We start from the raw sequence: 27,920 nt of genomic DNA on the forward strand, positions 1-27,920 counted from the left end.
AGTCAGAGCGGCGGGCGCTGGGTTCGGTTGTCATGCGGAAGAACGGCGGGTGGGCCTTTGTTGTGCCCGGGGCAGGCGGGCGGCCGCGGCGGCTCAGGTGAGTTTCGGTGTTCGGGAGCGTGCTCTGCCTTCTCCTCCTGCCCCGTGGAGGCTGGGGCGAAGCCCGCTCAGGAGGCTCCAGCGGGAGGTGCTTCCGCGCCCGCACCGTGCCTAGCGGCAGTCGCCGTCCCTGCCCGGCGCCGCGCCACCGCCGTGAGGGCCTGAGCTGGCGGGGCCTGTGTACAGGCGCGGCCCGTCGTGACTGCCCGCCGCTCGTACGGGCCGTGAGGCGGCGGAATGGGGCTCTGTCCCGTCGCCCGGATGCCTCAGCTCTGGGGGCTGGGAAGTGCTTTAAGGGGAGCGGGGAGGGTGCTGTCGGGGGGTGGGTGGTCGCCTGCGGCTGGCGCGGGGCTGGGGGGAAGATGGCCGAGCCGCCTCGGCGGTGGCGGGCGGTCGCGCTGTGGGAGCTGGTGTTTGGGGCCGCGCACGGAGAGCCAGGCACTGGCGCGGCTGGGGCTCCTGCTGACTGGGTTACAGCGTTTCCTGGAGCATCTGTGGGCAACCAGGTCCTTTAAACGTAATGAAGTGACACGTTATGTCCTCTAACTTGAGGATAATGCCGTTGTAAAGCTTTATACTGAGCGAAGGCTCCAGCATGTGTGACACCTGTATGCCCAAAGAATGTGCCATTCTGTAAAATCTTCATCAATCATTTCTGTTTCGTAACTGCCTGTCAGGAGCATCTCTTCATTGGGGATTAATTTATCTTGCAACCAAGTGTGGGCCAGCACTTGCACACTGTGGCTTACTGCAAACTCATTGCAGACAAGGCCTTGGGAGTCTAAGTCTCCTCGTTAAGCAGTTAAATCTGGAACTGACACAATACTTTTTGTATTTCCATGATACTTTTCCTGTTTTTCTATCAGAGGTATTATCCAAATGCACAAGCAGCGGCGTACTTTCAATATTTAGTACAAAATGTAGGTACACTTTGTAACAGTTGAATATGTATAGATTAAATAAATTGAGACGTAAACGTGGACAGAACTATCAACATGTATTACAGCATACATATAACATACAGTGTCAGAACTTGAAGAAAATAATGTCTGGTTGGGAGTGATCTTCAATAATTTAATAACGTCAGCATATGAGAAGGCCAAATAGTCAGTTTTAAATGCTGTAACCTTAGAAGTGCGTAGCATTGGATATACTGCAAAACAAAAAGCTCAAGTGAATGATATCGGTAATGTGTAATGTTTCTTTCAAAAAAATCAAGCAACTTCTGTGTGTGTTTGGCTACTTAATTCAGGAAATGAGTGTGGTACTTTTTGGTACCCCCCAACTTTTACTCATGTGATATTTTCCTGTCTTGCAATAGGTTTTGCTGGATACTCAAAAATATTATTAGCAAACAATGTCCCTTGACTTTGATAGTGGAGCTCTACAAACACAACATGATGATGAAGACTATGACCAAGAGGATTATGCAAGAGAACAAGAGGTGAAAAAAATCAATAAATTATTTAATCTGAAGACTTGTGTATCTATCTTCTTTACATTTCTGTCATTTTAGTGTCTTTTTAAAAAATCAAAAAGTTTTATGCTGTTTTTGTTAAGAGGAAAACAGAATGCAGACTGTGCTTTGCAAGAGTGGTGTAAAGAGTGAAGACATCATGAGATGCTGCATTTTAAGAGCCTTGCAATGTCATTTGCAGTGGCTCGATGACTGGTAGTCCTTGCCTGTGCAATAGATCAAATGCAAAAGGCTGGTGTCACCTACATTTTTTTTATTTCTTGACAACTTTTTCACTTACTACAAATACTTTGAAAGCAACAGCTCTCTTTCACTTGAAAATTTGGTTAGCCTAGAAAAAAATGGGAAATTACTTTTAAAAATCTGATTATAAATTGCATACTTTAATCTCTAGAAAAAATATATTTAAATGTTTTGGGATTTCTTTGAAGTTGAAATATTTTGAGTGTTTCTGTTCTTTTTGTTTAATAAGGAGAATTGGCAAAATGTGTGTTTAACATGAATAAGCATAATGGTTTCTTATAGGGTGGTAAGTTATGTTGATGCCAGATAAGGTCCCAAATACATACTTCAGGGATTACTGTCTAGAGTGTAGGTAATGTAGAGATTCATGTTTGCAAAAATGTGTTGTAGAATGATAGCTGTACATCTTGGAAGTATACTATTTCAAATGCTGTAGGGAATGTGTCTGTTCCAAACCTTTCTACTCAGACAGAGAATCTTGTGCTAGTGCAGGAGAACAAGTAGTGAAATCATTGTAGGGTTATTACAGTGGGTGAGCGAGAGAGTGCATAAATAGGATTGTAAGTTCAGAGTGTTGAGGAGAACATCCTTTCTATAAGGAGAGGCTGGGAGAGCTGGGACTGTTTAGCGTGGAGGAAAGGTGCAGGGAGAATGTCATCGGTGTGTATAAACACCTGAAGGGAGGATGTAAGGAGAATGGAGCCAGGGGTTTTTTTGGTGGTGCCCAGTTGACAGGACAAGAGGCAGTGGGAACAAACAAAGCAGCCTCTTTGGAGTAAGTTCTTGGTAATCCTTGTAGATCATGTATGTTCTGGGGCAAGGTGGGTTTCAAAAAACTGTATGTGTAGATGTATCGGTGGGATGTGACTTTTAGCCTGCTAAAAGGAGGCTAAAACACAGGCTGTGCTGTGTTTCCTGATCAAGTTGTAATCCAAGACTTTCTTTGTTCGTTTCAAGTTTTCTGCTACAGCAAATTGGGTGGGTGTTTTTTTTTTTCTTGAAAATTGGAGAGATCTACATGGTAGGAGAATACTTTGACACTAACTTAAGAATTGGGCAATTCTTACCCATATCTGGAGTTCTGTGCTAGCTAACCTGGTAGGCTGAGCTTGTTTCAGTATGAACTCTTATGATGATGTTTTGTGAACTGTATATGTGCTGCTTTCTCTTGATCTAATTTCCAAAGCAGTGCAAGACCAGCAAAACCCATGGTGCTTGAGTATGTCCTTGGTTGCAAGTAGGGCAAAGGAAAGGAGATCTTCAGTGAATGATGCTGCCTTTCCTGCTTCCTGGAGCTGAGATACAATAAATCTGAAGTATGCTCTGATGATAGGAAAACCTTTTTCATGCCACTAGTGAATTTCTGGGAACAAACTTTTAGTTCTCTGTTGTCTTACAGACACTTAGAAAAGTTGACCTTAACTTCTCACTTATCTTTTGGCCTTAGAGAGCATCTAAAATCCATCTGAGAGAATGTGATATCTTTAATGAGATAAACTTTTTGTAAGTGATAGTTTTTGTTTGTTTGGGGTGGGGCAGTGTGTGTTTTTTAAAAAAACTGAAATAAAAAATGAAAAGCTAATAAGGTATTTAGTATGGGCAGCTAATGTTTCTGCTCTTATTAATACATGCTTTGAGAGTTTAGAGAAAACCAGGGTTAGAGTTCAGAAGCTGCATGTAGTAACTGAATATATAGTGGAGTGCTCAAGTCCCCTAATAAGAAAAAGAAAGTGCATAGCTCAGATCTACAATCAACCCAATATGTGGCCTCATATCAAAGCCTGTTTGAAAACTGGAAGAGGTATATTCTATATAGGAATCTTTAGAGCAAGGAAGTTCAGGTGGGTTTGGGCTGTGGCTTTTTTTCAGTGGCACAACTTTCTGTTTTCTGGATTAGAATTGGTGGTATTTTCTGCTGTTCATGTCCATTTGCTTGGTGACTTCATCTGAACACATGAGCAGACCACTAATCATTGCAATGATGGCTTCTTGCATCTGGTAACACTGACTGGCAAGTTCTTACCTGGATTTCAATTTGGACTCCTTAGCAAGAGCATGTTTCTGATGTCTCTTGCCTGGAATTTAGGGAGGAGAAACCTTGGCATGATTCATTTGCAGTTCATTCTTCAAAAGTAGTCTTGCCTGGGACTTATCTATCTGGTGACACTTTTCTTGCCTCTTTCTTGGTGCAGCTCTTTTTCTTAACAAGTTTGCCAGAAAAATCATTTGGCTGGTACTCTAGTCTATTAAGCATTCTGTGGCACAAGTCTCTGTGAATTCCAGTGTTGTCCTTCCTTAGAGAATAAAACCAGAATTTTGTGCAAGTGTCTTACTTTGCCTAGCTCTCTCTGTTGGGATTGAACTTGCGTGCATTCTTTTGAAAAGCATATAACAAATGTTTTTTGTTCTGCTTCAGTTGCAACAGCTATTGACAGACCTTCCCCATGATATGCTGGAGGACAGTGGAGACCAGCTCTCCAGCTATTCGGACTGTAGCATTCATGAAACGGAGCAGCAGTAAGGCATTTTGCACCATCTTTTTTATTACTTATGTTGTGCTTTTGAGAATAAATCAAAATCTCAGCTGATGAGTTGTAGTCCAAGTAAATTTACTTGCAATCCAAGTAAAAGGGGAGCTGTAATGCAGTTTTGGCAGTATGGTTTGTGTTCCATGAGAAACAGACTAGATGCCACTTAAATTAACAAAGAGGTGGTTTGCTTTGTTTTTGTTGTTTTCCTGAAGTTATAAGTACATGGTTAAGCTGCTTGTCTTTCTGTAGATCTCATGAGTCTGGGAAGCATGATGGAAGGTGGAACGATCATCCATTGATAAGTGATCCTCAAAATGTAAGCTTGTATGAGCAGTGATGTAATTAGTAGGAATTGCTTGTTCATAACAACATGTTAAATATTATTCAAATTCATTGGAGAAATAATTTACATGTAGGTGACGTGTTTTGCTATTCACTTGGAAGTATTTCTGACTTGAGGGCTGGTAACCGCAGAAAAAGGGAGGTGGGGAGGGAATCTGAGTTTTGAGAGCAATTCTAAATGTCTTATCTGTGCATAGGATTATGAGCAAGGACAAAATCTGTTCCCTGAACAATTCTTGTGTGATCAGCAAAACAATCATGTTGAAAAACATGGAAAGAAATGGAATGGCCTATGTAACGATGAAGAGAAGGAACATTTATATGATGCTAAGGAAGATTACTCTGACCAGAATGGGCAAGAGGATCCTGATGATGTGTATCTTGGTAGAAGTGACTTTAATGCTCCAAGTTGCTACCAACAGAACAATGTGTATCATCTTCCTGAAAACTTCAGGCCTTATACAAATGACCATAAACCAGAATTTAACAATCAGCAAAGTAAAAGAATAAACTTTCCAGATGCTCCAAAGGAACATCTTAAGGTATTTCAGAAACTAATGTATTTTTCTGTCTCTTTTGGAAATTTTTCACGGGTCTACTTGTAGTAATGTTTTGTAATGCTTTCTCTCTTATTATCAGTTTAAACAATAATGGGAGGCTTCTATTGTCTAAGACAATGGAGCGTTAAATAATTGGATTTTCATATGTGCATGCTATAATTATTTTTTTTCCCTCTTGTTGGCTAGGTAGAATTCCATAAAGTAGAAAGAATGTGATTTACTGCAGTGTGTGCTTAGTCTATTGAAGCTGACGCTTCAGTGCTCTCCTAAAGTGGAATATTTCATGAAAATTTTTATCACACTTAAATGGTGTGCTGGATTGGAGCCTGAAAATGAATAGCTACTAGAGCTCTTAATGTCAGCCTGTAAAATGAGAAATATCTTCACTGAGCAAGACTACAGTTGTAAGTTTAATTTATTTCCTGTTATGTATATATTGTCACAACAGCAGTTCGTTGCATCTGACGTTGTCAGTGGCCAATCGCCAGAATCTTACAAAGTGACTTATAAACCATACCAAAATGGCATTCATCAAAACATTCCAGTACTCCAAGAAGGAACCAGAAGAAATGAAGTGTTTGAAGATTTGCAACATGAATTCTTGGGCAACGATGGAAGTAGGTGTTTGCTGTTTAGACTTTAAACATTAAAACTTGTGTGAAAAGTCCACTGGAAATAACAGAAAACCTGTTGATTTTAGTAGATGTTTAGTAAAAGTACATTAATGTACATGACCTTTTAATTTTTTTAAGCTTACATTAGAATAGTCCAATTTTGTGGGTTGTTGTGGGTTTTTTTCCCTGCCTTTATCTAGAAATCAGCTCATTTTGATCAAGGGTATTTGAGTTCCAGGCTATTTTGTGGCTTGATCTCAAGTCTTACTGGCACTTTGTCTTGTTTTATAATGGAAAATAATGACTTGCTCTACCTGGTGAAACATAACTTTGCTTGCTGCCACATTGGGTTTTTCTGGTACCCTTCAAATGACAGAACTACTTTGCTTGTTAGAAATGTTGAAAATTTATAGTTGCCACAAGACTGTGTGTGAATTCATAGCATGTAAACCTTTATCTGGCTTGATGTTAGGTGTGAATCACATCAGTAATTCCTGCAGTTCTTCAGCCATTGTTGCCTGAGCAGCTCAGGTGATGGGAGTCAGAGACGGATTCAAGAATGATGCAATTTTGTGAACCAGCAGCAAATTTGGCACTGTATTAATACAGTGTATCACACTGTACATTCATACAGAAGTATCTTGGGACAGGAATTACTTATGACAATGACTTCCTTGGTTAGCTTACGTGCTGACTTGTCTGTATTCTGTATGCTACTTGAAATTTGACAGATTCTCCAGAAAATATACAGATCCTTCAACTTCAAGTTCTGAATAAAGCAAGAGAAAGACAACTGGAAGAACTTAATGAAAAGCTAGAAAAGAGTGCACAGCAGATTAGGTATTTGAATCATCAGCTTTCAATGATCAAAGGTAAAATGTTTTGTACTAATTCTTAGCTTTTATTCATATTTAGTAACTTTCTTGTTCCAAAACTTTATTTAGGTAGTGTCTCTGCAGCTATTGTTAATATTAATAAACTTGATTTGGGATTATGTGGACCTGTCTCCCGCCAACGTTGTTCTAAAGAAAATTCTGTGCGTTGGGCCTGTTTTAACTTTTACTGCATTCTCAAGACCACTGTTGTATTCCAGAGTCCCTTCGTTTCAGGCATTAAAAACGTAGAGAAGTTGCCAAAGTAGTATGCTAGAAGTACAAAAGTCAAAAGCTCAAAACAGACAAACTCCAATAGCAGAAGTGTATGTTTACGGAAAAACCCCTTTTTTTTGGTGCTGTTGAGTTTAACAAGCTGTTTCCTGGACTGTATGTAGAGGGAAGCTCTTCCGAAATGATCAAAGCTGTCATGGAGACTGGAGGTTGTCTTGGTCTCCCTTTTCTTCTAGGAACAGACAAAAAAAAAGTCATGAGTTTTGAGACTTAAGAATATAATTTTTAGAAGGTAGAAGGAGCGAACAAGATGGAAAACCAGCTGCCAAACATTTTGCTGTTCCTCCAGGGGAATTATTTTGTTTCTCCCTTTAAATGGTATAAGAGATGATGCTAGTTCCTAGTGCTGACAAAATGAGGCTTGTTTCTACTAGGGTTCTGAAGGTGCAATGTATCAGAGTGCTTCCAGCTACCAGAGGGAGAAACTGGTTACTGGATGGAGACTGACTGAATGTTTTTGTTCCATCTTCTGCCCACAGTATGGGAAAGAGGGCTCATAGTGAATGGTTCTGTAGAGTGGGGGATACTGAACAGTTATGTTCTGTGGTGGTTGTGTGACTGGGCCATGTTTCTTACACATTGTGTCTCTCTTAAGATGAAAAGGATGGTTTGGCTGTTAGTCTACGTGAGTCTCAAAAACTCTATCAGAATGGAAAGGAACGGGAAGTGCATCTTGAAGGTCAAATAAAAGCCCTTGAAACTCAAATTCAGACTCTTACTACCAATGAGGAGCAGGTACTATAAATATTTTTACTGTTTATTATGGAAGATCTCTATAGTTAAATTTGTGGTGCACTTGCATTAAACATAAGTGCTGGTCGCTTAAAACACTGTTCATGACCATTGCAGAAGCTGAATATATGACGATTGAATAGGATGCACTGGTGGAAAATAGTTTGTATTAAAATCCAGATATTATCTGAGGACTTTTAGCAACTCTTGCACCAAAAACCTGAACTGACGTATGGAATATGGAGCAAAAGTGAAATATATGTAACTGGGAACTACCCTAATATTGTTCCTGCAGATACTGAAGCAATCCAAAGTGGCAGAGGTAGCCATGGAAAGCATGCAGAAGCAGCTGTTAGAACTTCAGCGATCAGATGCCCTTCAGAGAGCCAGAGAGCAACATGAGGCCATTATTTCAGCACTCAAGCAGAAGTATGAAAAGCAAGTATTATCATTAGAGCAGAAACTTGATACTACAAGATCTGCGCTCCGAGAGCAGGTGAGAAATTATTTTAGGATGCTGAGTACCATACTGGAGAGGCTGTAGAGCTCCCCATGTTTCCTAAACTGCACTTCTTGACCTATAATTCTAATAACTCCTTCTGGAAGCTGCTAAGCAAATGGAAAGGAAATTCTGTGTAAGTCTCAATATTATGAAGCCTATGTGGTATGTTTTTATAAACATCTCCAGGCAGTTGTGAGCTCAGATTGTGAGTTTGTGCATAGCAAATGTAGAGGAGGCAGGAATGCATTCTCTTGGTTTCTCTCCTGAGCTTTCGTTCTGTGCACAGTCACTCTTTCAGAGTATCGGCAAATAAATTTGGGGAAGAAAAGAACAAAATAAGAAATATTGTGATATTTTTGCTGCAAGAAAAACTGTTTAATAAAAACAGTCTATTGCCAAGCTTTAGTCTCAAAATGATCAAGGACAACTAATCACTGAACAGTCCCTTTATTTTAGAAGTATAGATTTAAAAGGCGAAGGAGGAAAAGACTGGCTTTAAGATGGAGTTTGATATGTATTTTGTCACATGGTTATAGAGCTTATTAAAATTATTCTACTTGACTTGCCATAAAAGTCCATTACGCTATTAGAGATACTAAAGCAATGTAGTCAAGGCAGGCCTTAACTTATTGTTCTCTTATTTCACATAAAGGAAATAGAATTACATTTCTTTTAACTCTTGTAATTAATTTCTGTAATTATTGTTTCAACATAGATATTTGTAAAAATAAATGAGTAGTATGTTTGGAAAGGTAACTAGCCTTTGCTTGTAAACAAGGATGCACTGCTAGATTTCTGTTAGTACCACAGCAAAGTTTACACAGCTTTGTCTCTACTGCAAAAGAAGTTGTTTTTTTTATGGTGGTATGTTTGGGGTATTTAGAGAGAGGTCTCCTGTTTTGGAGAGAAAATAGAAAAGTCAAAAGGCATGAAGACTGGGTAGTGTGCCTCCCAGGTCTGTGTAGGTTAACTGTAAGTAATGCCATATGAAGGTCTACTTTGTGTATCACATGAAAAAACTATGGTTCTTCTACAGAGCATTGGAACTTGCTAGCTTGGCTTAAGCTCAGTTGAAATAAACTTAATTGAGTTAAGCTCAGACTTAATTTACATGAAGGCTTGATTTTTCTGTGGTAAACTAACTGTATGTGATTAATGATGGGATAATCTGGTATGCTGAAAACTAACTGTTCTAGGAAATACAAAACAGTTCACATCCATACGTTTATATATGAATATACTTACTGTCTCCTAGTGAAAATTTAACTTTGGTGTTGTAAGAGATCACATTTGATCTGTGATTGATTTAGCCAGCCTCTATCCCTTTAGGTATCAGATTGATTCTTTTGCTCCTGTGTCTTGTATGTATTGACTTTTTCTATATCTGAAATTGTACTAGATGGCTAGATGTTTTGTAACTTGAGTAAAAATAATCTCTCTTCCTAGACAGAGCTTTGCAAAAATCTAGGAGAGCATGTTAAGCAACTTGAAAAAATGCTGGAAGAAACCAAATGTGAGAAAACTGAAATAATAAATCGACTGACAAGAAGCCTAGAAGAAAGCCAAAAGCAATGTGCAAATTTACTGCAAACAGGTCAGCCTTTTGCTCATACCTTATCTTTCCTTGCACTAACAGCTCCAGTTTTTTGAAGCATGAAATTGCACATCTGTGTTCTTGTTGAAATGGAATCAACATCAGGCTATATGTACTAGGCCATTTCCTAAGCAGTACATTAGCTGGACTTAAAGTTTAGTTAATTCTAGACTGAAGTGTAAAAAAAAAAAAACCAATAAAAATTAAGAGTATCTTCTTTCCCTGCCCCATCCCCAAAAATATAAAAACCCATAAACCAAAACTCCAAGCAATAGTGATTAAACTATTCCACTATTTTTATACACATTTTGTGCTGCATATGTGTAAACTTAGTTTTGGACTAAATAACAGCCTTTGTAAGCAAGCTGCTTATTTTTGTGTTAAGCATTTGACTTGCCATTTCAATATCAAATTGCAACAGGAAAAGAACTAGTTTTGTGGCTGGAGGCTGATTCTTAGAAACTTGTAGGAATAGCACGTAAAATATTCTGCTCTTTGTGTATTTGACTTCTGCCTACCTTCACACATTGAAGTGTTTTAATAACAATGTATGTAGTAGTTACTAGTGAGCTCAAGGAAGTAGAGATAGAGTAATGCCTAGTACCAGAATCGACATTGCTACTTGTAAGTGATCTTTTTCCAGATTTTTTTTTTTAGTCTTTCTTGTGTATTTATGACTACTTCTTTGTCTCCTTTTTCTTTCCTTCAATAGGCTCGATGCAGGAGACAAATCAGTTACGGCTTCAATTGCAACAAGCTCAGTCTGCACACCTGATGAGCAATAACCTGAACAAGGCTTTGCAGGTTAATTTAATTTTATTAAATACTTTACTGTTTTGATTTTTAGGAGGGCAGGCATTATAGTTAAGGGGCTGGTAGCTGAAACTCCTTATACTTGGGGAAATATCTCCTTTCACTACTATATCTCCCAGTATTGCATGTTGTTTTGTGGTTGGTTTTTCTCCCTCCATTAAAACACAGTAGAGCATATGTATTGGCACAAATCTGCTATCATCCATCTATCTAACCTGCTTATGGAAAAAAAAAGAATGTAAATTCTATGTGCTGGGAATCTTGTAACTTAATTAGACTATAGGGATAGTTGGGGATACTATATTCTGAAAATTACCTTTTGCCAGCAAAAAGGAATGCTAGCGAGTCCTCTGTAAAATATGATTGGAAGTCTGTTTCAAATTCAGTTCATGTATTTGACTTAAATCTATCATCTTGGAAATTACGAATGCTAATAAGTACTAAAGCAATACGTATTTTTTCTAGCTACGTACTTTTTTGTTGTCATCCACTTTACTGTACAAGGACAGCAGAAAAGAAGTAAGAGCAAAAGAAAGAATAGTACATAGATGAACAATAGAATATACTGAACAACAGAAAATATTCCCTAAATTGTAGTTTTAACATATGTTTTGCTAGAGGTATCAAAAATGATAGCGTAAAGAAATAAAACTAATGCTAGATGATTCAAGTAAATACAGCTAAATACAACTATATTTAGAGAGAATATCTCCATGTATTTGTCATCTTTGGAAGAGTCATCGTGGACCTGATGTGTTTGCTCGGAGTTTCTCTGCTTAGTGTAATTTTTTTTTTCTTTCTCTTCCTTTAAGGAAGAATTAATGGAACTGAAGGAAGAAATAGCTTTGTATGAGTCTGCTGCCAAGCTTGGAGTATTTTTGAATGATTCAGGTGGAGAGCTGCGTACAAATCTGGGTGATTCCTATGTAGATTTGGGAATTAAAAAAATCACTGGGAAGAAACCAAGGTTCTGCAGGTATTGAGTGATCCTTGTTGAAAGAAAAAAAAATCTAAAATTCTCAAGAAATTATACAAGTGATACGTAAAAAGATGGCCTTACTGGATCAGCATATAGTTTTTTTGGTAGATACGTGAAATACTGCTTGTATTCCTGGTAATCTGGGAAACAGGAAACAACTAATATAATAAATCGGATGCTAATTGCTGCTTAATAAATCTTCAGATTTTTATAGTGACTACGTTGCTTTTCCTTGAATTGTATGGATTATATGCATGGATACCTTTTTGCTCAAGGATTCCACATAGTTACTTAATACTAAAGCTGTCTTTTAAAAAAACCCAGCCAATTGAGTTGTCCCAAAATACTTCATATCATGTGAGAATGAATCCTTTGGGAAAACAGCTAATTGAACAAGTTTTCTGTATGCTGATTGCTACTTTGTGAAATAACACATGGCTTTTGTATTCATGTTATCTCGTTCTTTTTACTGTTATCCTGTTTGTGGTAGCATTAGTTGCTCTTCTCTCTGCTGTCGCTACCTTTCAGATAAATGTGTTTCGTCTTTTAAATACTGAACTGATTGTCTTCCCTAATAGTGCAATGCAGAACAGAGACATGGATAAAGAGCTCTCTAAAGATGAAATTATTGTAGAATTAAAAGCTGAGCTGGAACGCTTATTGAGCAGTAATAAAATGAAGAGAAACCAGGTTACTCAATTACAGAATGATCTTAAAGACTGCCAGAAGATGTTAGAGGAATACAAGCAGTTGTTGAAGGCAGAAAAAGCATCAAAAGAGTCAGAGGTTTGTTCCTTTACACTTCTTTTAAAAGTGAAGATGCACTGGATTTTAGTGAACGAAACGAACATTAAACTTATTATGAAAATGGACCAAAGAATTTACTCATAGCTGAGTGTCCATAGCAACTAAGTAAATCTGTCATTGATCTTAAGGAAAGTATTGTGATTTGGGTGATGCCTTGTTCTGTATTTTTGCTAAAAAAGAAGCAAACTGAAATAGCAGAACATGGGCACCATATGTGTTATCAGGCAAGTCCTGGTATGATGGCTTGCTTGATAGCACTTAATGGCCACTGCTTTTTTCAGAACTGAATTTCTCTGGAGGAAGTAGGTTTTCTTTGGCCAAAAAGGCCTTGTAATTTCTCTGAGAAAGCCAATAGTATCGGTAGGTTATACAAATGGAACATTAAACAGAGTGTCTTCACTATGTAATTTGATCAACAAGGAATCTCTTTGATACTGCATCTCTCTTCACCCCATTATTACCATCCCTCTATAAACTGATCAAACTTGTAATATCTGCTTTTGTAATCTATACATTGTGACCTGGATGTGGGATAGGAATATAATATGCTTGAGAAGTCTGCTCTCTATTGGATGATAGTCGTCATTAAGTTGCAGACATGACGTTGAATATGTGCTTCTTTAAACCTTCATGATGCTTTGAATTTCAAGTATTCATCTAGAGTAGCAGTCATACTGTTGTATCTTGTGCTGCAATGGTTTCCTCTGGTTTTTTTATTTTATGGTTTCCTCTGGTTTTTTTTTTATTTTATGTTTAAGTACAATTTTTATTTGACAGCTTTAACTTTTTTTTAAGCGTCACCTTCTAAATCATATGTATCAAGAGATATCATCTTAATTTTGTTTAATTTCAGCCTGTCACAAATCGGAATGATAATTCAGTGGCCAGTCCTTCAGTTTCTGATAAACTTAAGGAAGAAGTTCTGAGACTCAGAAAGGCTAATGAAGCTTTGCTACAAGAAGTTGAGGTGAGACAGAGGTGCTGCTTATTCCTACAAAAAAAACCCCACCCAAAAAAACCCCAACTACTCTCCCCCGTGTCCTAAAACCTGCAATTAGAAAAGGTTCTTTTTGACCTACCTATTACTTGGCCCTTGTTTGTCCAGAACCATACTTCTGCTATTGAAGAACTGAAGGAAAATGAGGAAAAACTGAAAAGCTTAAATCAAGATCTGTGTTGTCAGATGAGAAAGATGGTTCAGGATTTTGATCAGGATAAACAAGAAGCCATTGACAGGTATGTCTGTTAGCTCTGTTTAGTTCCATTTGCGGACTTCTAGCCTGCATGTACAATATTGTATGAGGTAGCTGGTACAGGGGGAGGTCAACGTTAGAAGGCCAGTTTCTTAAGGAAAAGTTGAACTCTGTTTAAAAGGGTGTGAGGAAACCTAGGTAGTTTGTTTTTCCTTTCTTAATTTTAGGTGTGAAAGAATTTACCAGCAACATCATGAGGATACAAAAGCTCATTTTGAGGAAGACCTGGCGAAGAGGTGTGCTGCAGAAAAACAGCAACTTATTCAAACTTACGAAGAGACAATCTCACAGTTAAAGTAAGACTTGCCATTTTTTCCACTTTTACTGAAACTTCCACGTTTCCTGTAAGGCCTTCAGTACTAGTTACACTTCAAGTACAGACATGCTGTCCTGAGAGTGTAAAGACTAATTGATTATAAATAATCTGTCCTGTGAAGGGCTAACATAGAGGAGCTGAACAGAGAGATGACTGCAGTGAAAGAATGTTACATTGGAGTCTGTGGGGAGAAGGACACCTTGGAAGCTACTTTAAGGCAGAAATTTGAGCAAGAGCAGCAGCTAAAGGAAGAGAAGGTACTTGTGGAAATACCTATAAAACATATCATTTCAGACTTTTTTCAAAATGTAATATCCTTAAGTGTATTTAACTTTGTAATTGTTAAGATACTTGGAAGAGATGTAGCTATATCAGAAAGTTTATACATGTCACCTATGTTAAATTAACCTGCTATTGTGTCCTGGGGTTTAAAATATTATAGAATTCCAGTAGTCATTCATTTTCATGTAGCCAACTTTCATAAATCTGACTTTTGAGGACTGCTCGGTCAATAGCATGAGGTTTTACATTCATGAGACATTTTCTAAAGACTAGATGACAATACAAATTTTCTTCTCCCTATATAAAACTGATCTGAAAATACTGTGGGCGTTTTATGTAATAATTCAAACTGCTGTATTGATTAAAAACTTTATTTTTCTGAATATATCAGTGTGAAATGACTAAAGTAGGTCAACTACCTTGCTGAGCAAGTGCAGTAAAGAGGTGCAGCACAAAGTATGGTGGGAGTAAAGATGTCTGATTAAAAAAACCTTACTTTAGAGCCACAGCCTATAGTAACCTCTGATATCATGCCTTAAAACACCTCCTTTTGAGAGCTGAATCTCTTGTCCAGGTGTCATCAGGAAGATCAGTGCACAGGCTCTAGAGAGTTAATCCTGTCACTCATGCTTTCTCATTACTTTGTACCAGAGCAGTTTGCTTTGCCTAGGAGAATATTTTAATTTTAATTTTTCACCCCTAGCTCAAGAAACAGCTGCTGGAAGAAAAAGAAGGTGCTCTTAACCTTCTGAGGACTGAGCTTGAAGAGAAACACAGCAGCGCTATGATAGCAGCAAAGAGGCAGTGGCTGGAAGAAAAAAACCAGCAGGTTGAAGAGGAAGTTGCGTTAGCCAAAGTTCACTGGGAGAAGGAAGAAAAAGAGGTGTGGAACTTAGACCAGGGGGGTTCAAATTTTTTTAAATTTTTTATTTTCTGAAAGAACTTGTATGTAGACAGACTTATGCACTGTTAGTCTACCATTTGAAGTGGCTTTTAAGGATCTGTCATTTTAGGAGCCTCTGAAGAAGTCAGCAGGTGTTACAACACATACTTAAGATTTTTTACAAAAGGCCCCTAGACCTTGTAAAGTAACATACAGAACATCCTGAATGTCACAGCTGGTAGCATGCTGGAGTTTTCCACCCTCATCCCTGGGTGTGTGGTTATGCTTTCTGTTGTGTTTGGTTATCTTATAGAAGTCCTCTGTGTATCCTATCCCATAGACAAAAGCTGTGATGAGTTACCAGTCTCTCTCTGAGCATGGTTTTGCTCTTCTCCATTATCAGGGAAGATGATTGGTGTAAACAGGATTTGGTTTGTCAAGTACCAGTGAAATTCTAGTTATTTGGACACTGGAGAGACTTTCTTAAAAAATATTTTTTTCCTTAGAATAAAGAACAAATCTTTGCAAAAATAGAAAGAGAATGGCAAAGTAGGCTGGAAGAAACAAGAAGGACCGTAGCTGAATGTAATGACTGCAGCAGCCAAACTGACCAAGTAACAGTTGTGGACGAAGTTTCAACTAAAGAGTTAGAAGGGATCGTTGAAGATCGGAGGCTGCAGATCCAGAAGGCTCTGAAAGAAAATACGGTCTCTGAAAAGGCCTTAAAAGAATTTGAAATAGAACTGGAAAATAAGTACCATAAAGATCTTGCCAGCCAGGTAACAAATAATTGTTCTGTCTGCCTGGAGCCTGTGAAACTGCCATATGCAACTAAGTCACCAAAAAAAAAAAGTTCTTTTCCACTAGCTTTCTCTTAAACTCAGTAATTATTTGCTATATTAGAATTATATTATAAAACTAAAGAAGCTGTAGCATGTAGCTTGTTTTTTATAGCTGTTCTTCACACAGACCAGTTTTGAACAGAGTTGAGAATGCTGACTTAGTTTATACCATTTTGTTAAGAAAAATATAATATTTTGCATCAAGAAATGCATCAGATGCTGCTGGTCTGATTTGTTTAAGTTCTGTAAACATAGGCAATCCAAACTGAAGTATGTTATTTCATTGCTACATGAAAATAGTGAAAATGTATTTGGTGGTGGTGACTGAAGTAGGTTTGGTTTTTATAACCTCTTATAGGTAGATGCAGCTTTAACCCAAGCTCATGCCAGGTGGCTTCAAGAATTAACAGACCTCAAAGAGTACAAAGTACATCTAAAGATAGAGCAAGAAAAATGGGAAAAAGAGCACAAAGAGACTGCAGCAAAGCAGGTAGCCAAAAATACTTGTATATGTGTATTGGTAGAGTTCAGTCTTCCAAAGCCCTTATACAACTGAGGAATTAATGTAGGCATCAGTGGGGAATCATTAAGGAAATGTATTTCTAGTGTACTCTGGTTCTGATCTTTTGTCTATATAGGATTGTTTTTATTAAATAATTTGAAAATAATCACCAATAGATTGATGATAACTCAGGGTTATACTACGTGTATGTAAATGTATGTAGATATTTATGACTGTATTATGTATTCACCAGTTGGCCCTAGTTCTCTCGGCTGCTGAAGAGAAATGGAAGAAAGAGTATGAGAACACTGAGAAATCTGGACCAAGAATTAAAGAACTTGAAGAAAAAGTAATTTCTCTCAGGAAGGAATTGGAGCTAAAGGAAGAAGAAATCCCTGCAGCTATCAAAGCAGAACTAGCAAAAGCCCGTGCTCAGTGGAACAAAGAAAAGCAAGAAGAAATCCTGCAGATACAAGAGAAAAATGAGAGAGACTACCGATCATTCTTAAATGATCATAGAAACAGAATTAAAGAGGTGCTTGCAACAGCAAAGGAGGATTTTGCAAAGCAGAAGAATGAGCTCTCCATTCAGAAAGAAGCAGAAATAAAGACGTTACTACACCAAAAGCAGCGAGAATGGGAGGCTCAGGAAACAAAGAGACTGCAGGACAAAATTAATTGGTTTGAGGAGAAGACTCTGGTTGAGCTTAAGGGCTTGTTAAGTGAAATGCACAAAGAACTAGTCAAGTGCACACATAGTAAGCATTCTTGGAAGGATAAGTGTTTTGATGCTTGTAGTCAATTAAATGGTCAATGCAAAGACAAACTGAAGGCTTGCTTACAAAAGGCCTACAGGACCACAGTTTACACAATTCTGGAAAAGAAAGAGCAAGAATGGAAAGAGGTAATACTTCTGTAAATTGTAACTGTCAATCAGAAAAGGGACCTGAGAAGTCACTCATACCTGTTTTCTCCCAATATAAAATATCCACGTAATTGTGAGAATTGGAGAATCCAAAATTTGAGTTCATCAAAAACAACAGTCCTGTGAAACTGTAAGAGGGCTAAATCTTGCATTAGCAAGTGAAAAGGGAAAGGGTGTAGCTTTGATATCTTCAGTCTTTGAAGAAGAGAAAGCCAGGTTAGGAGTATCATTCTTTAATGCCAAGATTCATAAATTAAGGAGGTGAATCCACCATCTTAAGCTTGGGATCCTGTTGAAGGTTCCTTCTGACCTCTTAGGTGGGTTCTGTCATGAAGGTCAAGCTTATATTTTTTGCATAGCTGCTGCTTTTTTTTTTTCTTTTTTTCTCCTAGAAATTTAGCAGTTTGTAATGGTGATTGAACAGTGATCATGTTACTTCCCCCTCCCGCTTCTGATACAAGTAAAGATGAAAACAGTAAATCCTTTTTGCAAATTATCTGTAGTAGAACTGAACTGAATAACTAACAAACTGATCTATCTTGGGAATAATAGTATTGCTTAACTTTATTGTGGCTCTAGGAAATCCTTTTCAATGTGCCTGCCCAAATGAGGAAAGACATCCTATTTGCTTCTAGAGGAGTTTGGGGCTAAGCAGAAATCTGTCCAGAAGCTTCTGCTTCTGATGTTCTGGCAGATTTTTTTTTTTTTTTCTTTTCTCTCTAACGCTTGTGCTTATAGTAGTTTTTAGTTATGGGGAGCATCCTGCTGGAAGTGTCATTGCTGCCCAGTGTTTAGCAGCTGGGGAATTATCCAAGAATAGGACAGAGAATGAAACTGCTGCCTTTTTCAAGAAAAGGCAGGACAGGGGGAAATAAGTGTAAAGTGACTTCTTATGATAAAATTACCTGGTCTTTTAGTGATAATATGTTTCTGTTCAGAAAGTGGTCCTTTGGAGTTCTTTTGTCATGAGTTTTTTTCACAACGATAAAGAGAATCGGAAGGTTTTTCCCATGCCTGATGCATCTTCTGTAATAGCTATGAATGTCTGTTGGTAAACTGTTTTTAATATGCCATTGAACTTCAAAACATTGGTTGACTTGAACCACCTTAGCTAGTGAAGTCTTTAATTTCTTATTTAGGTCATCTCTTATGTTACCGTAATAATAATAAACAAAGGAGTTACATTTTTCTAGATGGCATTCCTGTTGCTCTGCTACCCATATTTGTGTAGAAACTTTAGATGAGTCCAGCCCTTTTTTCTGCTGGATATACCTTTTAAAAAAAACAAGTTCGCTTCAACTATTTGAAGACACTGTATAGTTCTGCAGTGTTAAGGGCTACTGACATTTCCAAACTGAAACTCAAGATAGCCACGTACTGCTGTTGCAGTGAATTATGCAAAATAAAACTTCTGTATGTTAGAATATGTATTTTCCTCCTGATTTGAGCTGCGATATACAGTTCTATTGCAGGGTGAAAGCACCTGCATTGTAATTACTAAAGCTACTTTGTGGCCAGGGTTGCTTGGTTTTATGCATAACATACTACTTGCCTACCTTTAAGATAAGGTGGAAAAGTTTTTTGCTTGGTGTTTGGTTTTTAGGAAGTATTTTTTCAATTGCAGAAATACGAAGAGCTAGTGAGTAATGTAAATAAAGAAGCATGCTCTTGCCTGCAACGTGGTGGAGGAGATCCTGTGGACATGGCAAGACCTCCTGCGTGCAATGTTGGACACCAAGCAGAAGCACAAAAGAAGCTAAGACTACAGCCGCCCTTGCAGGAAACTGAAACAGACAAAGGTATCGGGTTTGCTTTTTAAACTGGCAAATTATGTATCATCAAATTTAAGCTTGTTAGTAGCAGTCTTTAATAGTCAATTAATAGTCTTACTGATGACTCCAATGCAAAGTTAGTTAATGAGTGAATATTCAGGTGATAGAGGGAGATGCAGTTCTGACTGCAAGGTTCTTTAATGTTGCATAAACTTGTACTATATCAAAGTCACAAACTGCAAGATGTGGTACTGATCTTCAGCTTACTAATTTAATGCTAGACGTTGAAGTTTCATTTTACTAAACGCTAGTAGCTTTCTGCTTTTTAAAGCCATTCTTCTGGAGTAAAGAAACAGCTGTTGTATTTACACCTGCAGCAGATAGTTTTTGGGGGTTGTGGACACGAACACTAATACCTTTGGTGTATAACAGCTCATAAACAAGCCAGTGTCGATCATGATGAGCAAAGTATGGTCTGAACAATGTGTTGTAAATGGGTAATACTTAATCAGAGCTTTGAAAATTGAATTATACTACTTGCTGTTGACACTAGACAAGACAAGCAATTCTGTATTCGTGTAAAAGATACTGGTGTGTCAAGAATTATGCTTCACCTGGCATGGTAATCTTTTCTGATTCTTTTGATCAAGAATGTAGTTGAGAAAAAGCAAATCCCCACGTGATGTTTCTCTCCCTCTCTCTCTTTCTCTCTCTCTCTTTTCTTTTCTTCCTTCCTTCCCAGCCCCCAGTATATACTTTGGCCTTGTAGGTCTTCCCAAAGCTGTCATATGTACTATGGCAAAGCTGGAGACAGTGTAGCTGGGGAAAAACTTCCTGGGAGGTACAGAAATCTCTCTGGAGCTTTCTGTTTAGTTTGTGTTCTTATGCAACTGAACAACATAAAGCAAGAAAACCCAAGAGAGTCTTTGGCTCTATGCCTATAGTGTGGCTTGAATTCCTTCAATGCCAAAATAACAAACCATCTATTAACACAAAACAATACGAGCAGTGCAGCGCTGCTTCTGTCTCTAGAGCTCCCTGTCCTGGCTATACAGAGTAGCCATTGCTTTCCTGGAAGTAGCCCAGTCTTTGTGAATTTCTTAACTGGACTCAGCCACATGTGAGGCTTCCCAGCGGGGAGAGTTGCCTTCAGCTGACTCCAAAAGACCATGCTTGACTGTTTTTTGTTTGGTTTGTTTGGCTTTTTTTCTTAAAAATGGAAAATTCAACATCCAAGTCCCATATCACTGACTGAAGACTCAACTTGTCACTGATGGGAGTGTATTGAGACCGTGAAGGCTCAATGACTTGATAGATGCTGCTGCACCTTCTATAATGGGGCTCCAGCCTCTTGTGATTATTTGAATTAGACTGATGCATTATGTGTTTCCCAGTAAGAGGAAGATTAAGTAGAGCGCTGGAAATAGTAAGGCTGGGTTGATTCTTTTGGGGTTTTTACCTCCATAGTTGATGTATAACTTTCAGCAATTACTGTTGCAGGTCAGAAATGTACAAAAAGGAACCTTGGGTCTTGGGAAGACTTTTGCTGTGAACACTGCTGCCAGGAGCTTGAAAAAAGAGAGGCTGTGTGCCAGGACTTGAAAAGAGAGTTGAAGATAGCCCAGAAACATCTTCAGCTTGCTGTGAAGGAACGTGAAGCGAAGTCAGAGCAGATCCAAGGTAGGATTGTTAGTCACCTAAACCCAACTTTGAATGGCTCTGTCTTGCTGGCCGCGTGAGTCTCTTTAATCTGTTGCATCATTTAGTTTTTAGTGAATGTAACGGGTGTGTGTGCATACTTAAAAAACCAAACCCCCTACAACAACAAACCACAAACTGACACCATCCGACCGCGAAGAAACTCCCCCAAGCTCTTGGCTTGAAATATTAATTAATCACTATCCTGTGTGTATCAGGAAAAGAATAGAGGAAATCTGAACATGTGGCAGATGTTCTTTGAATATGTGTACGTGTGGATCCTGTTGCTCATAAGAGTTATACAGATAATGCGCACGTGTGCACATACATATACTTACATATGTATATGAGTTGGGGAGTTCTTTAGCTGTCTCCTTTGGGCCTGTACTGCTACCATGCACATACTCATTGCCCGCCATAGCAGGAGTATGAAGAGCAGAGTGGCCCCTAGTGTTACGTGGCTCATCTTGGTACCACTAGTAATAAGCTAGTCACCACTGTTTTCCTGTACCTTCCTGCAGTTAATAATAGCTTGAAGGTGTAGTTCTGTTGATTTTTTTTCTTTTTTTTGGTAAACATTAAAGTAGGCTTAAAGTAGGCTTTAAGTAGGCTTTATTTAGCCTTCACCTTCTAAATCAAATGTTTTTTCCTTTGTGTCGCTTGGAAATGAGAAATATGGGAGAGATGACTGAGAAAAGGTCCCTAGTTCTTAAATCTTTTTCGTGTGTGATGACTGTCTCTACCAATGATAGATATGAAATATCCAGTCTGTTTTTTGAAATAGTCGCCAAAAGGAAGGCTTCTGCCTGTAGTATGTAAATAAGCCTTTTCTGAAGCTATATCTAATGGAAGAAGATGGTGCAAATAACTTGCTTGACATTCCTCCACTGTAGGAGACTGCTTCTGATTCAATAGTGGTGTTATCCAGTAGTCTGGTTTAATACGCACCCCGCTGGCTGTGATTGTCGTCTTCTTTGCTGCCCAACATCCCATTCTTGGCATTCTTAATTTCCATATTGCCTTCTGTGGGCAGACTGGTACTGCCTGGTGGTAAAACCTCCCTGAGACCTGACCATCAGTTTAGTCAGTTGCAATATTATGTGACTTGATATTGCTATCTGCATTTATTTTGGATGCTGTTGCACCATGTACATCTGTCATCCTTTCAGAATAATAGATTCCATCCTTTATTGCTTTATTTAACTTGGCAGAAGTCTCTGGCCATAGTGAAATCTGGGTTAATGAGGAGGAAAAGTCTTTGGCATATCAAACAGCTTTGCTGTACTGGTAACTACTCCTGCGGTTGTGTCTTCCTCTATAAGCCTTGCATGTAGGCTTTTCACTTGGAGGAAGTCATATTAATTCATCTGTATCTGATAGCAACAAGAATTCCTTTTGTCTAGGTTTATTTTTGAGAGGATTTGTAGGGGGAATGTCTGCTTTGCTTCATTCCTGTGCTGAAGAACTTATTTCTTTTCTAATTGGGCATAATGTGACATATGGAGCACAGTTCCTATTCAGTTGGTATCTGAGGAACTCTATCCCCTTATTCAGCTGTATTAAAGTCAGTAGCAGTCTTTGTCTTAAGGAGCAGAACAAAGAGAATGATGTTTTCTCTGAAGGAAAACATGTTGGCGATTGAATAAGAGGATCCTTCTCCCTGCAGTGTTTTAATCAGTTGAAGCTGTACACAATAGTATACAGGACATTTTTTTTTTTAGGGTCTCCTTAGAGCATGGCAAGAATTAGAGTTGCTGAAGGTTCTGGTTCAGGAGAGGTCTCAAACTGCATCCTAAGGGTTGGTAACTGTACAAAATTGTTTAAGCATGTCTTAGTGCAAGGTCACTGTGGACTCTGTAAGCCGATTTGGCAAATGGCCAGTTTGGAGAGAGCAAACGTGAGGTAGTAGGATGTACCAAGTGACTAAGGAGTCTTACTTGCCAAAGGCGGTGGCTTGTGTGGGGTGGGGTTTTTTCCTTTTCTTTTCTTTTTTTTTTTTTTTAAATGAAAAGTCTCTGTTGCCTGCTTTAATAAATTTTGTGCTCAATGAGGAGGAGTAAAATGTTGTACCTTTGTAAGGGAAAGGTTTTTGCCAGCTTGCAGATTTGTGAGTAAGGCCAGGTGGGTAAGTCATACAGACTTGTGTAATACTGTTTCTGTGATCTTTTGTCAACAACTACATAGTGTGTAAACTTCCTTGGGGACTGGAGGAAAGAGTGAAGGATAATAGGAGGTCTGTTAACAAAGACAGAGGCTACTGCTGCCACCAGGGTCATCATGGATACAGCTTTCAACTGCTCAATGAGATTTGGACCACAAATGAGGATCTCTGAAGGCTTTGAATTGTTTCTTTCTGTGTTCCAGGATGGCTGCTTGCTTCTTGCTTTTTCTGTGCATCATTGTAAAGAAGGAAGAACACCAAACTTGTCTGTGTCTTGCTCAGGTCTTCATAGTCTGCTCAGAAAGCCTTGATTCTTCCAGAAGGAAGACTTGGCTTTAGTAAGACTGTCGCCATAAAATGGAGAGCATGTCTTTGTTTTCCATAGGCCATGGTTCATGTGAGAACTTCTGTGGCTGCGTGCATTGGAGATATTTCCAGCATTCAGTATAGGTGTTCAATTCATGTTGGTTTTCTTCCTAAAATAGGAAAGCTAGTAATCAACTCTTGATTTGTATGGGTCTATCTAAGTTTATAAATAAATTATTCAAGTTACAGTAAATATCTGCACCTCTTTTCAAAATAAACATTTGCTTAGATTATATAGCTAATAAATGGGTTTTAAGGTTCTTTAACTTTCAGGAGGTGACCCACAGGTAGACTACCTGTATGCCATGGTCAGCAGTCTTCAGTGTCAGCTTGCTCTGGGCATTTTCAGCTCCACTATTATTCTCTGCAGTGGCTCATCATATTTATATGCCTCTTAGTAGCATCGAGCAGAGTTCAGCATGGAAGTCCAGCCCTTCTCTGTAATACTGGCTTTTGGTTATTAAAAAAACAAAACCAAAACAACCAAAACTGAATCCACAATCACCAAGTTTTATCTCTTTTCTCTCCACCCCAAAGAACACACAATTGCTAACCCACAAACTAATAATACTCTTTCTCGATGTTTGTCAAAACAACCCTTGCTATTTTTCCCTGTCCTTTCTATACATCTATGCCTGGTATCTCTGAGGCTTTGCCTCCAGCATAGTGTGAGTAATGGGGTGTGAAGGCTTTAAGCTTATTTATTTACTCTATGAGATGACTTCTGTATTCAGGCTTCATTGAAATGTGTTGTGATTCATTTAGATGTGCTTGTTACTACAACAGCTGTCCATTTGCTGATGATGCTTTGTGACATTGAGCTCTTATACTAGAGACAGCAGCTTATGTAATAACTTTTGTTGAACTTCAGAGAAGTGCAGTGAATTATGATGATCACTTTTTTTTATAGAAAATGAGAAGGTTCTAGAAGCTCTAATTGCAGAAAACTCTGAGATGAAGACTAAATTGAAAGCCCTGGAAACACCACCAAGGTATTTAAAAAAAGCTAATCAGGCTGGGTTCTTTTTGGTGTGTGGGTTTTGTTGTTTTTGTTTTTTGTTTTTTTTTTAAGCTAGAAATTGCTTTTCTTACGCAGCGTGACTTATATGCATTTCAGGTCACTGTCAAAGGGAGGCATCTCAAACCCTTGTACATCCTCTGACTCTGTGAAAGGGCTGGAAGAAATGCGTGCTCAGTACATTAAAGCTGTGACCAAGATTAAGCGTAAGTACTAAAGTCTGCTAAAAATTTAGGAGAGCAGAATAATTTCCTTTGTTGCTTCCTCCTCCTTCACCCAACTTGCGCAGGGATCTGACAGCAAAATTACATAAGCAGTAGATTTGTTCTCCTTACTAGACTGAATGTGAGAACTGGAATTGTCACCGTAATCTTAGACAAGATTAATTGCGATGGGTGAAGCTTTGTTGTATCCTTCTTGCTTTGTTACACTGTATTACGTCTTTTAAAGTGGTAAAGTGTATTTTGAGAACTGATTTTGTTTCTCCAGCAAACAATCTACCTACCTGAGGGAGAATCTGGTTTCCTCATGTGCTGTATCTTGCCTTCTGGCTTAATTAGCACCCTCTGGCTGAGGGGAGAGGGTTTAGTGTAGTGCCAGATCTTACCTGAGTGCAGCAGATTCCCAGACACCTGTTGCACTGCTATTGAAGAATTCCTAGAACCACATTTTACCAGCCAACATTCCTCCTAAGTCTCTGTGCCTAGTGTTTTCTATTACTGCTTAAGATGCAGAATCGGACAACTGAATTCCTGTCTGATGCTGCATGTTGATGGGTTGTCGTCTTCAGTGGCACTCATCCAGTAGGTAACACTTGGCACAAGGATGTGGGTGGAATGCTGGCGGGTAAATCCAGGCCCTTGCTTATTTCCTCCAGGTCTGCTGGACAATCCAGTTTGTGGTATTGGCTTTTTTCCCCACTCTGGGGAAAAACTGGTACTGATGCAGTGTCTTTGTAGGTGATATGATTTGTTATATCCATGAAAGTAAGGAGCGAGCTGCTGAAATGATTAAAGTGGAGGTTTTAAAAGAACGCCAAGAGACTGCACGGAAAATGCGCAAATACTATTTGACATGCCTTCAACAACTTCTTACTGATAATGGGAAACATGAAGGGTAAGTTCAAGTATGTTTGGAAATTACTGTTGGTTTTGAAAGAGGTGTGTAGACGTTAGTCTGGTGTTTGTCCGCCTCGGAGCAAACTGACCTGAAGTCTTGCCAGTCTGCTCATATTGGCATGGGGTCACTGCTGAGCAGTCTGGCCTGCTGTCTTTTCAGTATTCTTTGACTCTCGCTAACATTACCTTGAAGTAGAATGCAGAGCTGAAAAGGAGTTACACTTAAACTTTTTTTTTCATGTTCTGCTATTCTTGGCAGAGCTGAAAAGAAAATAATGGATGCTGCCAGTAAGCTTGCTACAATGGCTAAAGGACTGGAAACACCTCTTCGACACATTCCCCAGAGCAAGTCTACTCGCTCAGGTATGTTGGATTCGGTAATCGTTCTCTTGATTGTATTGGTTTAATGCATGTAGTAATGAATATGCAGATGGATGGTGAAGTACTGTTTATTTATAAGCTTGCTAATGAAAATGTAAATATAAGCTGCTTATTTTGACAATGCTTACAATTCTTTATTTAAAAAAGATAATGTAGTTTTTCTTCCAGCATTAACTTTCTTAAATGAATTTATTTCCTTCCCTTCTTTCCTAGCTCTGCTACTAAATTCTGATCTGCCACCTGGAGCACAGTACTCAAGAAGAGATCGCATGCTTCAGACCAGGTCAAACCATATGGAAAACAAATCATGTGACAAAAGCACTACTGAAAAAGGCAATGACAAAGTCGTCCAGAAACTTGTACCTCGTGACTTGAGACAGCAGTTTGATGCAATGCAGACTGAAGCTCAACATGTGCTTCATGAAACAATGACTTCAAATATTCAGAACGAGAATAACTCTAAAAATCTGGATGGTGCTTCAAGAGATGCTCTGCCAAGGTTTTATCCAGATGAAGATGGAAGAAGAGAAAAATATTGCCCCATCATAAATGCAGATAAAGGACTCTTGTGTGCTGCTAGTAATATAGTACATCAAAATGCTCCTCCATCTGTTTTTCAAGTGACATTAGAAAATACGCCTGCACCCAGCTTTACAAATGGCCATACTATCTCTGGGCCAGCTCATCATATGCTTAAGAGCAAGAATGAAAGAACAGTCTTGAAAGAGGATAAATGTATCCGGTCATGTGGAAAATGGAAAACTAAATCTAAAAGAACTCAAGAATTTGGTTTTCAAGAAACTCCAGAAAGAGATGAAGGAAGCTGCAATGAATGGAGTTCTGTGAATGGAAGCCTGCATCTGGATCGCAGTGATATGCCTCTCTAGTACTGGCTTTTTGTTCAGGATATAGGTGTGCAAGCACAGACTGCATACGGTGAAGAGTTTAGAGTTTCCTCACATCAGGTCTTTTTCCCCTGCAGATGAAAATGTTGTTACTTCTTGGAGAGACGTTTCTAATGGCAATGAGCAAGACTCTCAGCACAAAAAGCAGCACTAAAGTTTATGGTAGGCGGTACCTGGTAAGAAACCCAGAGCATGCTTCGTTCCTCAGCTCCAACAAATCAAATTCTGCTGTAACACAACTCGGTGTATCACCAGATTGTAGGAAGGTGCTGCAACAAATGCTTGGGAAAAAAATGGTGTGGGATCCCCAGCCTCTTCAGCAAGATAGTGGTTTTGATAACCCACTTCCTAACTTGAACCGATACCAGCATTCCTTCTTCATTTGAAGGAAAAAAAAGATAATTTGATACTTAAATAAAAGCATGAGAATTGGGGAAAGCCTGTTCTACTGTGTCCATTTCATGATCAATGTTAAATGAATTGAATGTTGTGTGAAGAAATTCTATAAAGTTACTTGAAATTAATGCAGACTTCTGTTTACCTTTGTAATAATAACACTTTTGTAATTGTTTATAGTGTATTATATATAAATGTATTAAATAGAATCTATTTTTATATTAAACACTGCACTGCAAGCTAAACTTACCTAAAACAAAGCCACTTTAACTTGTGGTAATCTTTTTAAATGGTTATGAAAACTCCTTCAGAGCTCAATAAGATATGTTTTAGGATTAGTTTGAAGTAAGTATTTTAATTGACTTTTCCATTTTGAAGGACCTTCTGTTAAGCCTCTGTGTGTTCCCATAATAAAAGCAAAAATACTTGCATTTTTTCTATTAAATTATTATAACAAATCGCACTTAAAGTATTCTTCCCTTTGCTACAGCAAAAGCAAGCTCATATGGGGCAGAAGAAAGGTCTAAATTAGAATAACCACATTTTGCAGGTGTTCCTTAAACATTATAGGTTATCAGTGTAAACTGAAGATGTAGTAATGTTCCTCTTGATGCTTAGAAAGCTGCTATTTTAAAGGCCTGCT

At 38.5% G+C, this 27,920-nt stretch overlaps 1 protein-coding gene across 1 annotated transcript; it reads left to right on the forward strand.

Annotated features, from left to right (window-relative positions):
• Positions 1–21: 21 nt before the first annotated feature.
• Positions 22–27,708, forward strand: CEP152 (centrosomal protein 152). Its single transcript, XM_055716786.1, has 28 exons — positions 22–97; positions 1,421–1,543; positions 4,236–4,336; positions 4,600–4,666; positions 4,890–5,234; positions 5,701–5,869; positions 6,598–6,738; positions 7,628–7,767; positions 8,060–8,260; positions 9,713–9,860; positions 10,573–10,664; positions 11,486–11,649; positions 12,231–12,438; positions 13,313–13,426; positions 13,565–13,695; positions 13,880–14,008; positions 14,150–14,285; positions 15,014–15,193; positions 15,700–15,972; positions 16,394–16,525; positions 16,791–17,441; positions 19,087–19,261; positions 20,735–20,914; positions 24,370–24,451; positions 24,577–24,683; positions 25,437–25,593; positions 25,855–25,958; positions 26,190–27,708. The coding sequence occupies exons 2-28, from the start codon at positions 1,457–1,459 to the stop codon at positions 26,861–26,863; spliced, it is 5,088 nt and encodes a 1,695-aa protein (XP_055572761.1). The 5' UTR covers positions 22–97; positions 1,421–1,456; the 3' UTR covers positions 26,864–27,708.
• The last annotated feature ends 212 nt before the right edge of the window (positions 27,709–27,920 follow it).

This window comes from Falco cherrug, chromosome 7 (genome assembly GCF_023634085.1).
Source record: "Falco cherrug isolate bFalChe1 chromosome 7, bFalChe1.pri, whole genome shotgun sequence".
NCBI classification, from domain to species: Eukaryota; Metazoa; Chordata; class Aves; order Falconiformes; family Falconidae; genus Falco; species Falco cherrug.

Coding starts and splice junctions, on each gene's coding strand:
- CEP152 (XM_055716786.1), top strand. CDS start 1,457: ATGTCCCTTGACTTTGATAGTGGAGCTCTACAAACACAACATGATGAT. Junction 4,667..4,889: donor TGATAAGTGATCCTCAAAAT/GTAAGCTTGTAT, acceptor ATCTGTGCATAG/GATTATGAGCAAGGACAAAA. Junction 6,739..7,627: donor TCAGCTTTCAATGATCAAAG/GTAAAATGTTTT, acceptor GTCTCTCTTAAG/ATGAAAAGGATGGTTTGGCT.